General features: G+C 37.5%; 1 protein-coding gene across 3 annotated transcripts in view; it reads left to right on the forward strand.

The window, feature by feature from the left end:
• The first annotated feature begins 898 nt into the window (after positions 1 to 898).
• Positions 899 to 14,200, forward strand: part of skp2 (S-phase kinase-associated protein 2, E3 ubiquitin protein ligase) — a 36,112-nt gene continuing 22,810 nt past the window's right edge. For all 3 annotated transcript variants that reach the window (XM_084046681.1, XM_084046682.1, XM_084046683.1), the window contains exons 1-4: positions 899 to 1,052; positions 5,587 to 5,930; positions 6,551 to 6,662; positions 12,700 to 12,843. In XM_084046681.1, the coding sequence (XP_083902807.1) occupies positions 988 to 1,052; positions 5,587 to 5,930; positions 6,551 to 6,662; positions 12,700 to 12,843 (665 nt within the window). In that variant the 5' untranslated portion in view covers positions 899 to 987. The remainder of the gene's footprint in view (positions 1,053 to 5,586; positions 5,931 to 6,550; positions 6,663 to 12,699; positions 12,844 to 14,200) is intronic.

The following is a 14,200-nucleotide window of genomic DNA, read 5'->3' on the forward strand; positions in this document are numbered from 1 at the left end:
TCATGAATGCAGTGTCCGATTGCCGTGCAAGGCCTAAGAAGAAATGGCACCCTTTTCACATTGGCATATTATAGCGCCACCAGGAGGTCACAATAACCTACCTGACCTGGCGGAGACCTGTGCTCCGAGGAGCACTTTTTCTAGTTTAACTCTGAGAGTGTACGGGTCCATTTGGTTCCATTTGTACACCAAATGGACCCTGACGGGTCCATTTGGTTCCATTTGTACACTCTCAGAGTTACAGATCCATAAGGGTCCATTTGGTTCCTGTCCATCATTTAGCTGGGGACCCCCTGGAACCCCCTCAAGTACCCCTGGGGGTCCCCGGACCCCACTTTGAGAACCACTGTTGTAGCTAATAACAATGGGTCCCTGTTTCAGGCCAAATACATATTAATTTATACATATGCATATTCGTTTATTAAATACATATTAATGTATATACATATATATTCATCTATTTAAATGCATATTATTTTAAAATGCATATTCATTTATGAAATACATATTGATTTATTTACATGCATATTAATCTATGTAAATACATATCAATTGTGTGTGTGTGCGCGCATGTGCATGTGTGTGTGTGTGCGCGCGCGCAAGCGTGTGCGCGCGTGTGTGTGTATGTGTGTGTGTGTGTGTGTGTGTGTGTGTGTGTGTGTGTGTGTGTGTGTGTGTGTGTGTGTGTGTGTGTGTGTGTGTGTGTGTGTGTGTGAAAGAGAGTGTGCGTTGCGGTACATTGTAAGGACTACAAATCCCGTCATGCCTTTATTAAACCGGCATACAAATCGACGCAGGAGAACGACGACTTCCGCCACCACCCACCAGCCAATTGAAACGCCCGATAGACAGAGCCCCGCCCCCACGTGACGCGGCAGCAGGAAGCGGGAAGCGGCGAGTTGAAACAAACAAACAGACAGACGTCCCGCTCTTTAAACTTTACTTTAATACTTTAATACTTTAATACTTTATTACCTTTATTAATGAATGAATGAACAGCTGGATACCATTAATCACACCCTAATAGACGCGCACATGTCACGTGACAGCAGGTATGTCGTTTTATTTTACTTCTTTACCGTAATATACATTATACACCATTGGTTCTCAAAGTGGGGTCCGGGGACCCCCAGGGGTACTTGAGGGGGTTCCAGGGGGTCCCCAGCTAAATGATGGACAGGGACCAAATGGACCCCTATGGGTCTGTAACTCTGAGAGTGTACAAATGGAACCAAATGGACCCTGACGGGTCCATTTGGTTCCATTTGTACACTCTCAGAGTTAAATTAACATTGATTTTACAATATGAATTGGGGTACCAGAGGTATAAATGCCATTAAATGGGGGTCCGTAGCCTAATGCATGTCAAACTGGGGGTCCTTGAAATTCAAATGGTTGAGAATCACTGCTAGAGAGCCGTAAAAATCTTCTCTTATGGGGGGGTCCCTGGCTTATCTTTTCAAATGGGGGTCCGCGGGCTAATAAGTGTCTATTTGGGGGTCCTTGACATGAAAAAGTTTGAGAACCACTGATGTAGAACACTTTATATTCATTAATGTTCTGTTCATGACGCAGAAACATGTGTATTAATTTATAAACACTTTATATGTAGAACACTTTGTATTCATTTATATTCATTAATATTCATTTATATTCTGCCATTTATATTCTGCCATGTTTAACGTAGTTTAATAGAATCAGGTCATGTTTAACGTAGTTTAATAGAATCAGATCATGTTGCTGAGTTGAACGTAGTTTAATAGAATCAGATCATGTTGCTGAGTTTAACGTAGTTTAATAGAATCAGATCATGTTGCTGAGTTGAACGTAGTTTAATAGAATCAGATCATGTTGGTGAGTTTAACGTAGTTTAATAGAATCAGATCATGTTGGTGAGTTTAACGTAGTTTAATAGAATCAGATCATGTTGCTGAGTTTAACGTAGTTTAATAGAATCAGGTCATGTTGGTGAGTTTAACGTAGTTTAATAGAATCAGATCATGTTGGTGAGTTTAACGTAGTTTAATAGAATCAGGTCATGTTGGTGAGTTTAACGTAGTTTAATAGAATCAGGTCATGTTGGTGAGTTTAACGTAGTTTAATAGAATCAGATCATGTTGGTGAGTTTAACGTAGTTTAATAGAATCAGATCATGTTGCTGAGTTTAACGTAGTTTAATAGAATCAGGTCATGTTGGTGAGTTTAACGTAGTTTAATAGAATCAGATCATGTTGGTGAGTTTAACGTAGTTTAATAGAATCAGGTCATGTTGGTGAGTTTAACGTAGTTTAATAGAATCAGGTCATGTTGGTGAGTTTAACGTAGTTTAATAGAATCAGGTCATGTTGGTGAGTTTAACGTAGTTTAATAGAATCAGGTCATGTTGGTGAGTTTAACGTAGTTTAATAGAATCAGGTCATGCTGGTGAGTTTAACGTAGTTTAATAGAATCAGATCATGTTGGTGAGTTTAACGTAGTTTAATAGAATCAGGTCATGTTGGTGAGTTTAACGTAGTTTAATAGAATCAGGTCATGCTGGTGAGTTTAACGTAGTTTAATAGAATCAGGTCATGTTGGTGAGTTTAACGTAGTTTAATAGAATCAGGTCATGTTGGTGAGTTTAACGTAGTTTAATAGAATCAGATCATGTTGGTGAGTTTAACGTAGTTTAATAGAATCAGGTCATGTTGGTGAGTTTAACGTAGTTTAATAGAATCAGGTCATGCTGGTGAGTTTAACGTTGTTTAATAGAATCAGGTCATGTTGGTGAGTTTAACGTAGTTTAATAGAATCAGGTCATGTTGGTGAGTTTAACGTAGTTTAATAGAATCAGATCATGTTGGTGAGTTTAACGTAGTTTAATAGAATCAGGTCATGTTGGTGAGTTTAACGTAGTTTAATAGAATCAGGTCATGTTGGTGAGTTTAACGTAGTTTAATAGAATCAGGTCATGCTGGTGAGTTTAACGTAGTTTAATAGAATCAGGTCATGCTGGTGAGTTTAACGTAGTTTAATAGAATCAGATCATGTTGGTGAGTTTAACGTAGTTTAATAGAATCAGGTCATGTTGGTGAGTTTAACGTAGTTTAATAGAATCAGGTCATGTTGGTGAGTTTAACGTAGTTTAATAGAATCAGGTCATGTTGGTGAGTTTAACGTAGTTTAATAGAATCAGGTCATGTTGGTGAGTTTAACGTAGTTTAATAGAATCAGGTCATGTTGGTGAGTTTAACGTAGTTTAATAGAATCAGGTCATGTTGGTGAGTTTAACGTAGTTTAATAGAATCAGATCATGTTGGTGAGTTTAACGTAGTTTAATAGAATCAGGTCATGTTGGTGAGTTTAACGTAGTTTAATAGAATCAGATCATGTTGGTGAGTTTAACGTAGTTTAATAGAATCAGGTCATGTTGGTGAGTTTAACGTAGTTTAATAGAATCAGGTCATGTTGGTGAGTTTAACGTAGTTTAATAGAATCAGGTCATGCTGGTGAGTTTAACGTAGTTTAATAGAATCAGGTCATGTTGGTGAGTTTAACGTAGTTTAATAGAATCAGGTCATGTTGGTGAGTTTAACGTAGTTTAATAGAATCAGGTCATGCTGGTGAGTTTAACGTAGTTTAATAGAATCAGGTCTTGTTGGTGAGTTTAACGTAGTTTAATAGAATCAGGTCATGTTGGTGAGTTTAACGTAGTTTAATAGAATCAGGTCATGTTGGTGAGTTTAACGTAGTTTAATAGAATCAGGTCATGTTGGTGAGTTTAACGTTGTTTAATAGAATCAGATCATGTTGGTGAGTTTAACGTAGTTTAATAGAATCAGATCATGTTGGTGAGTTTAACGTAGTTTAATAGAATCAGGTCATGTTGGTGAGTTTAACGTAGTTTAATAGAATCAGATCATGTTGGTGAGTTTAACGTAGTTTAATAGAATCAGGTCATGTTGGTGAGTTTAACGTAGTTTAATAGAATCAGGTCATGTTGGTGAGTTTAACGTAGTTTAATAGAATCAGGTCATGCTGGTGAGTTTAACGTAGTTTAATAGAATCAGGTCATGTTGGTGAGTTTAACGTAGTTTAATAGAATCAGGTCATGTTGGTGAGTTTAACGTAGTTTAATAGAATCAGATCATGTTGGTGAGTTTAACGTAGTTTAATAGAATCAGGTCATGTTGGTGAGTTTAACGTAGTTTAATAGAATCAGGTCATGTTGGTGAGTTTAACGTAGTTTAATAGAATCAGGTCATGCTGGTGAGTTTAACGTAGTTTAATAGAATCAGGTCATGTTGGTGAGTTTAACGTAGTTTAATAGAATCAGATCATGTTGGTGAGTTTAACGTTGTTTAATAGAATCAGATCATGTTGGTGAGTTTAACGTAGTTTAATAGAATCAGGTCATGCTGGTGAGTTTAACGTAGTTTAATAGAATCAGGTCATGTTGGTGAGTTTAACGTAGTTTAATAGAATCAGATCATGTTGGTGAGTTTAACGTAGTTTAATAGAATCAGGTCATGTTGGTGAGTTTAACGTAGTTTAATAGAATCAGGTCATGTTGGTGAGTTTAACGTAGTTTAATAGAATCAGGTCATGTTGGTGAGTTTAACGTAGTTTAATAGAATCAGGTCATGTTGGTGAGTTTAACGTAGTTTAATAGAATCAGGTCATGTTGGTGAGTTTAACGTAGTTTAATAGAATCAGGTCATGCTGGTGAGTTTAACGTTGTTTAATAGAATCAGGTCATGCTGGTGAGTTTAACGTTGTTTATACGCTGCGTTGATAAATGAGGGCCAGTATCTCCAAGATTCTGATGGATCTGTCCGATATTTCATATTCCATCCTATTTGGCTTACAGTGGCTTCCAAAGTTTGCAGGATTGGTCAGTTTTGAACAAAATGCCTCAAAACATGAACGCAGTGTGCAATTTCCGTGAAATTTTGCATGCGTTGGCCTGTTATAGCGCCACCAGCAGGTCTACTTTAGCAAAACACATTTTCGTAACAAAATGCCTCAAATCATGAATGCAGCGTCCGATTGAAAGGCCTAAGAAGAAGAAATGCCACCCTCTTCACATTGGCCTGTTATAGCGCCACCAGGAGGCCACAATAACCTACCTGACCTGGCTGGTGGAGACCTGTGCTCCGAGGAGCACTTTTTATAGTCATACACAGTGGCGTGCACAGACATTTTGAGGGGCAGGTGCTCATGCTCAAGTAAATTATACTTTTTTTGTTTACTTGGTCTGCTCTTTTTTCCCTCTACACCGAGGCGTTGTGGGTTTGTAGATCGGCTATTTTTGGCTAAAGTTCTCCTCAGAAAAGGGATGCTAGGTTTGGAGTGGTTATGGTAAAATGAAAAATCATATCACATAAAGATTTGGCGGACCCCCTGTAGTAACTCTGAGGACCCCCTAGGGGTCCCGGACCCCCTGTTGAAGACCCCTGCCTGGTGTAAACTAAAAAAAAAAAAAAAAAACATATTTTTTTCAAAAGGGCACTTCTGGTCAAGAGGGCAAAGGGCAGGTGCTCTAGCACCACCTAGAGTCTATCTGTGCACGTCCCTAGTCATACACGTGTTTATGTTATTGAACAGATCTCTGCGGGAGCTGACCTCCATGGAGCTGAACGTTCAGAGGAGGAGCAGCTCCTCCATGGAGAGGAGGAGCAGCAAACGCAGGAAGAAGGAGTGTTTGACGGGTCTGGACAGTGAGAACACGCCCCAGGAGCACCTCCTTCATAGGAGCACCACCTCCTCCCCAGAGGAGAACCTCCTCCATGGGAGCACCTCCTCCCCAGAGGAGAACCTCCTCCATGGGAGCACCAGCCCTGCTCATCCAGCCCTGCTCACCTCCTCCTCCTCCAGTGGAAAGGAGAACCAGGCCTCCACACACTTTGTTCTGGCCCGCCGCACACGAAGGAGGAAGGAGTCAACATCAGGTCACCTTATTATCACATCTAAAACACTCATTGTCTCCACCAGGCCGAAAGGCATGGCGAGAGTGTGTGTGTGTGTGTGTGTGTGTGGGTGGTAATCTCCGGCACTGTTGGCCCGGTTGCTGCGACACTGTGCACACACACTCCCTGGATGCCAAAGCCGAACCTCTGCCCCGAATGTTGGCCTCATATAGCGCCACTACAAGGCCGATTTGTGACCGTACTCCTACAGATTGAATCCAAACATCACACACATCGGTACACAGTATCTCTGTAGTCATTAAATGAAACGGGTCTTTCACATTTTTCATATTACATCCTGATTGGCTTCCAAAGTTTGCAGGAGTGCTCCGTTTTGAACACAATGCCTCAAATCATGAACACAGCGTGCAATTTACGTGACATTTTGCACACACATTCCCACTAGGCAGAGTAAGAAATGCCACTTGAAAATGTTCCAATCAGCCTCATGGTGGTGCTTTAACAGGCCGTGTTTTTACGTATAATTGCACAGATCTGTGTCTTGTTGCCCTGTTTGTGTTGTGTGTGTTCGTTGTGTGTTGTGTGTGTTGTGTGTGTGTTGTGTGTGTGTTGTTGATGTGTGTTATGTGCTATGTGTGCAGACGTCTCCATGGATTCGTTACCAGATGAGATTCTTCTGAGGATCTTCTTGTGTCTTCCTCTCCCAGACCTGCTGAGAAGCTCCAGTGTGTCCAAGCGCTGGCATGACCTGACGTAATTATGATTATTATTAATAATGACCTGACGTAATTATGATTATTATTAATAATGACCTGACGTAATAATGATTATTATTAATAATGACCTGACGTAATTATGATTATTATTAATAATGACCTGACGTAATAATGATTATTATTAATAATGACCTGACATAATTATGATTATTATTAATAATGACCTGACGTAATTATGATTATTATTAATAATGACCTGACGTAATTATGATTATTATTAATAATGACCTGACGTAATTATGATTATTATTAATAATGACCTGACGTAATTATGATTATTGTTAATAATGACCTGACGTAATAATGATTATTATTAATAATGACCTGACGTAATAATGATTATTATTAATAATGACCTGACGTAATAATGATTATTATTAATAATGACCTGACGTAATTATGATTATTATTAATAATGACCTGACGTAATAATGATTATTATTAATAATGACCTGACGTAATTATGATTATTGTTAATAATGACCTGACGTAATAATGATTATTGTTAATAATGACCTGACGTAATAATGATTATTGTTAATAATGACCTGACGTAATAATGATTATTATTAATAATGACCTGACATAATTATGATTATTATTAATAATGACCTGACGTAATTATGATTATTATTAATAATGACCTGACATAATTATGATTATTATTAATAATGACCTGACGTAATAATGATTATTATTAATAATGACCTGACGTAATAATGATTATTATTAATAATGACCTGACGTAATAATGATTATTATTAATAATGACCTGACGTAATTATGATTATTATTAATAATGACCTGACGTAATTATGATTATTATTAATAATGACCTGACGTAATTATGATTATTATTAATAATGACCTGACGTAATTATGATTATTATTAATAATGACCTGACGTAATAATGATTATTATTAATAATGACCTGACGTAATTATGATTATTATTAATAATGACCTGACGTAATAATGATTATTATTAATAATGACCTGACGTAATTATGATTATTATTAATAATGACCTGACGTAATAATGATTATTATTAATAATGACCTGACATAATTATGATTATTATTAATAATGACCTGACGTAATAATGATTATTATTAATAATGACCTGACGTAATTATGATTATTATTAATAATGACCTGACGTAATTATGATTATTATTAATAATGACCTGACGTAATAATGATTATTATTAATAATGACCTGACGTAATTATGATTATTATTAATAATGACCTGACGTAATTATGATTATTGTTAATAATGACCTGACGTAATTATGATTATTATTAATAATGACCTGACGTAATAATGATTATTATTAATAATGACCTGATGTAATTATGATTATTATTAATAATGACCTGACGTAATTATGATTATTATTAATAATGACCTGACGTAATTATGATTATTATTAATAATGACCTGACGTAATTATGATTATTATTAATAATGACCTGACGTAATTATGATTATTATTAATAATGACCTGACGTAATTATGATTATTATTAATAATGACCTGACATAATTATGATTATTATTAATAATGACCTGACGTAATAATGATTATTATTAATAATGACCTGACGTAATAATGATTATTATTAATAATGACCTGACGTAATTATGATTATTATTAATAATGACCTGACGTAATAATGATTATTATTAATAATGACCTGACGTAATAATGATTATTATTAATAATGACCTGACGTAATTATGATTATTATTAATAATGACCTGACGTAATTATGATTATTATTAATAATGACCTGACGTAATTATGATTATTATTAATAATGACCTGACGTAATTATGATTATTATTAATAATGACCTGACGTAATTATGATTATTATTAATAATGACCTGACGTAATTATGATTATTATTAATAATGACCTGACGTAATTATGATTATTATTAATAATGACCTGACGTAATTATGATTATTATTAATAATGACCTGACGTAATAATGATTATTATTAATAATGACCTGACGTAATTATGATTATTATTAATAATGACCTGACGTAATTATGATTATTATTGTTAATAATGACCTGACGTAATAATGATTATTATTAATAATGACCTGACGTAATTATGATTATTATTAATAATGACCTGACGTAATTATGATTATTATTAATAATGACCTGACGTAATTATGATTATTAATAATGACCTGACGTAATAATGATTATTATTAATAATGACCTGACGTAATAATGATTATTATTAATAATGACCTGACGTAATTATGATTATTATTAATAATGACCTGACGTAATTATGATTATTATTAATAATGACCTGACGTAATTATGATTATTGTTAATAATGACCTGACGTAATTATGATTATTATTAATAATGCTGCAAACCGCTCATAAAGCCTTCCGTGTGAAAAGCTTTACTGTTTACGATGGTTTCTCAATACACTATGGACCATGTTTAGTTTATTGAACCATCAGAGGTCAGCAAACCTTAACATGTTCGTCAAGTCAGACGTAGGCCTGTCATAATTATTACATCATCGTCTAATCGCAATTATTTTATATAATCGCAATTATTTTTGTATAATCGTCATAATCAATTCCATGTTTAAAAATGTCATATTTAAAAGAAAAGACAAAAATAGTGGAAATAGCAGATCTATAAGCTCAAAACGTGTCGCGATGTGACGCGTTTTGAGCTTATAGATCTGCTATTTCCACTATTAATGTTTATTTTTAAGTATAAAGTCATTAAATATGTGTTATTTGTCATATCTGCCCTGTGCAACTTTTGTTTACTAAAGCTAAAAGCCAAACAGAAATATCTTTTTTATTCATAATGTTCCATTAATTTTCAACGACAGAAACACAATTAAATCGTTAATCGCAATTATTTAAGTGATAATTAATCGTCCAGGTGTGATGAGTCCAGGGCAGGAATTTCACGACGGCCATGGCCGTCGTTGCCCCTCTCATTGGCCGTGTGCCCCTCGAATAATGACATGCCTTCACGGCCACAGTGGTGGTGCCCCAGCTGCGCCCAGCAACTGATTTCACAGTTTTTCCTCTGCGCGATTTTCCTGTCAATACGTTTTTCTTTAGACACCAGTCCCTTTGGTTGAGCTGCGCAGCTACAACATACACAGTGGTAGGTAGGTTTGATTTTGAGCCTCCTATGAACCCTCGGAATCCCGCAACACAGTGTAATAGACACAAAAGCATTACCGGGCCAAACAGGAGATAAATCTAACGCACCCTGAACTAATCAAGGGTAGGTTTGATTTCTAGCCTGAGAGAGAGAGAGGATTCCGTAGTAGCCTAGTCCTACAGACCGATGTTGCCCGATGTTTTTTTCAACAGCAAAATATAGATGAATACAGGGTTGAGCTGTAGGGGGTACGGGGGGGGTACGGCGTACCCTTAGTTCTGACACTGTGGGAGCTGGGGGCGCGCGTGCACGCACCGTCAGCGGCGGTCTTTAACGCCTTAAAGTTTAAAAACAATAGCCTCTCAAGGTTCGCGCCGTCAGTGGCGAGCCGTTCTCAATAGCGTCTACCTGGCTGCTTTGCATAACATTAGGCTACTCGAGAAAAGACACGGACTTGAATTGAATGTGTTACATTCCTCTCACAATGACAGACAACATCTCTGCACTGCAAGGTGTGAAGGGGATCGCTTAGCAGAGGACCCAGTTCTCTGAGACAAGGCAAAGACAAGTTGTCTGATTATTTTAAGTAGGCCTACTTATGTGTGGGTGAGTCTATGTAAAGGGCTTTTATATAAAATTAAAATGAAAATAAAATAATTAATTTGAAACAAAAACAACAAATTAACAATGCAACAATACAACAACATAATAATACATATGATTACATTAATAATCACATGTTGAATACAGTATTTCAACTAGCACTGAGCTGAGTGGCTATGTGCGCGCACGGGCGCGCGCGTGACGTCATAAAATACAGTACCCTTAGTTCAAAAATCCACAGCTCACCACTGGATGAATACATCTAATAAAATACAGCAAAATCCCCAAATTATGAGTCTTAATATAAAGCAAGCAACAGAATAACTGCAAACAAATTAAAAGTTTAGGCTATCAATATCATACAAAAGAGTGACCTCACCGCTCTGATGGACAAGAAATAAATGATCCTTTTGCAAACCACATCCATGTTCTGTTCGTTTGTCAACAATGTTCTAATTGGGAAGTTTATTTCAGCATCTAGAATGTGACAGTTTCGTTTTTGGTGCGCAACACAGCCCTCGTTAGTGAATTGCTTTCACCTGCTGCTGCAGTGTGCGGAGCTTGTGCGCAACAGGGCATATCTCCGCCAAGCCAGGGTGACCTACCCAGGGCCATGAAATTCATATGCAGGCATAGTAGCCAATTAGAATGAAATCTGCAAAAACTGACTCATATACTGATACAGAACCATATATTGGCTATATATTATGGCTGTTGGGTGGAAATCTTGTATGTTCCTTTTTTATCATTATTTAAAAACAATTTAAAATCGTGAAAATAGCCAATCTACAAGCTGTAATAATTAAGAAATACTATATTTTAAAGAGAGAGAAAATCAACTAAAGTCATTATTAGTGCAAGTTCAATCACATTTCATTTGAATGAAAATAACTTGTGGGGAAAATACATAAAATCTCTCAGAGGTCTTCAACAGGGGGTCCGCGAAGGTACTGCAGGGGGTCCGCAAAATTGTTGTTTGATTAAAAAATTTTTTTTTTTTAAAACTTTAAAAACTTTTTTCTTTTTTTTTTCAAAAATGTAAATTTGTCTTTAAACATAACATGACATATTTTAATAGCTTAGTAATGAATGCACAATAACATGGTATGTTTATACATATTTTGTAGAGAAAGATCAGTGGTGTCAGTTCAGCAAAAGCTAAGGTATGGCAAGGTTAGGGTTGCCAACTCCCAGAGATTAAAATAAGGGACATCTATCCATTTTTTAGGGGGTCAACCCCCCCCAAAACCCCTGAAATGCATAGAAACTATGCATTATACCTATAACACAATGCAAACACAATGGTCTTACACCTGCATTAGGCTACTATTCTTGATTTTTTTCCTCTTTTTTTTCTGGAGCCAAGGTATGGCACCTGCCATGCCTTGCCATACCCAATTGACGCCCCTGAGAAAGGTCCTTTTGCACACCTACTGGGTCAACCTGTGCGTAGGAGCAGGCAATTTTGTCATGTTTATTTATATAAAACACAATTTTATACATAAATATATGATATATATAGTAGCCTACCCCCTACCCTACGAGGTAGGGGGTCCCTGCTCCATCACCCCATCAGTTTGGGGGTCCCTGGCCTGAAAAGGTTGAAGACCCCTAATTATTCTGTGAATCTAATGTGATTAATGTGACCCCTACTTCAGTCAGTGAAGTCCAGGGCTGAATGTGACATATTGAGACCTATATAACTAAATATTGGTCATTTGCCAACACATTATTTTGTGAAATAAATGGGTTATATTTCACAGATAGTTATACAATTCTTATAATATGTTAAAATACAATCATCCTTAACCTTCAAGTTAAATGCATTATTTCCGGGGACTGAAAACTTTTCAATTTTTTTTTTGGGATGGCCTTCATGTCCTGGCATTTGGCCTTTGTGCCCTCCAAAAAATTACAACACCAAAGGCCAAGTGGCCTTGCCCCTAAAATGACGAAATTCCAGGCCTGGATGAGTCATGTATGTTTTATGTCCAGGTGTGATGAGTCATGTATGTTTTATGTCCAGGTGTGATGAGTCATGTATGTTTATGTCCAGGTGTGATGAGTCATGTATGTTTTATGTCCAGGTGTGATGAGTCATGTATGTTTATGTTCAGGTGTGATGAGTCATGTATGTTTTATGTCCAGGTGTGATGAGTCATGTATGTTTTATGTCCAGGTGTGATGAGTCATGTATGTTTTATGTCCAGGTGTGATGAGTCATGTATGTTTTACGCCCAGGTTTGATGAGTCACTGTGGCGCAGTGTGGACCTGGGGGGGGGCACCCACATGGCGGGGGCCCTACAGAGGGTGCTGACAGCTGGGGTGAGGAAGCTGCGATGTCCCTCCTCCTTCATCACAGACTTCCAGCTAACACACACACAGTGAGTACACACACACACACACACACACACACACACACACACACACACACACACACACACACACACACACACACACACACACACACACACACACACACACACACACACACAGTGAGTACACACACACACACACACACACACACACACACACACACACACACACACACACATTTTGCTATTACTCCTTCAGATTCTGTCCAAAAATCAGGCAAATGGCCACACGGTGGCGCTCATTTATCAACGCGGTGTAGACCAAATAACGGGCATACGGTGAGATCACCGCAACTTTCTACATTTATCATTCTATGCGTAACGGCCCGCTCAGATCTCACGTCAGGTCGGAGGCAGTTGTTGACTTTGTCTGAACCTGTTTGTTACATTGTACTCCTGTAGAGCAGCATGTCTGACCGTCTGACAGACATCTGGACCAGTGGTTCTCAAACTTATTCATGTCAAGGACCCCCAAATTGACACTTATTAGCCCGCGGACCCCCATTTGAAAAGATATGCCGGGGACCCTCATAAGAGAAGATTCTTACGGCTTTTTACGGCTCTAGCAGTGATTCTCAACCATTTCAATTTCAAGGACCCCCCAGTTTGACATGCATTAGGGCTACGGACCCCCATTTAATGGCATCACTTGGACCACAATTTATATTGTAAAATCTATGTCAATTTAACTCTGAGAGTGTACAAATGGAACCAAATGGACCCGTTAGGGTCCATTTGGTTGCATTTGTACACTCTCAGAGTTACAGACCCATAAGGGTCCATTTGGTTCCTAACTATCTATCATTTAGCTGGGGACCCCCTGGAACTCCATCAAGGACCCCTGGGGGTCCCCGGACCCCACTTTGAGAAGCAATGATCTGGACACATGTATCCACTCCAACATGTATATCTAACACACTAATAAATAATCCCTGTGAAAATATAACATTTTATAAACTAATTTAAACAAACTACTTTAACCGTCATTCGGTTAAGCTTGCAGACCTGGCTGCATTGGCTATTTGAAAATAGCAGATCTACAAGCTCACAACGCAACGCTTCACATCAACAGGCGTTGTGAGCTTGTAGATCTGCTATTTTCAGAATATACGAGCGCTAATGCGAGAGCATTTTCGGGAGTTTGGACCGGCGCGTAATATCTTTTCATTTAACCCTCCCAACACACACCAGCCTTCATCCATTAATGTTTTCTCTCATTAACGTGGTGGCCCCAGTCTCACCGGGAATAGCCTACACTCCTCTGTAAGGGTTAAATAAATTAATATACAAACATATTCCATTCATGGCAATGTGATTGGTGTAATCTGTCATTCATGTAGGCTACTAGCCTACTTGACCAAGACTG

Source organism: Gymnoscopelus microlampas (genome assembly GCF_963454915.1).
Source record: "Gymnoscopelus microlampas genome assembly, chromosome: 21".
Classification (NCBI taxonomy): Eukaryota; Metazoa; Chordata; class Actinopteri; order Myctophiformes; family Myctophidae; genus Gymnoscopelus; species Gymnoscopelus microlampas.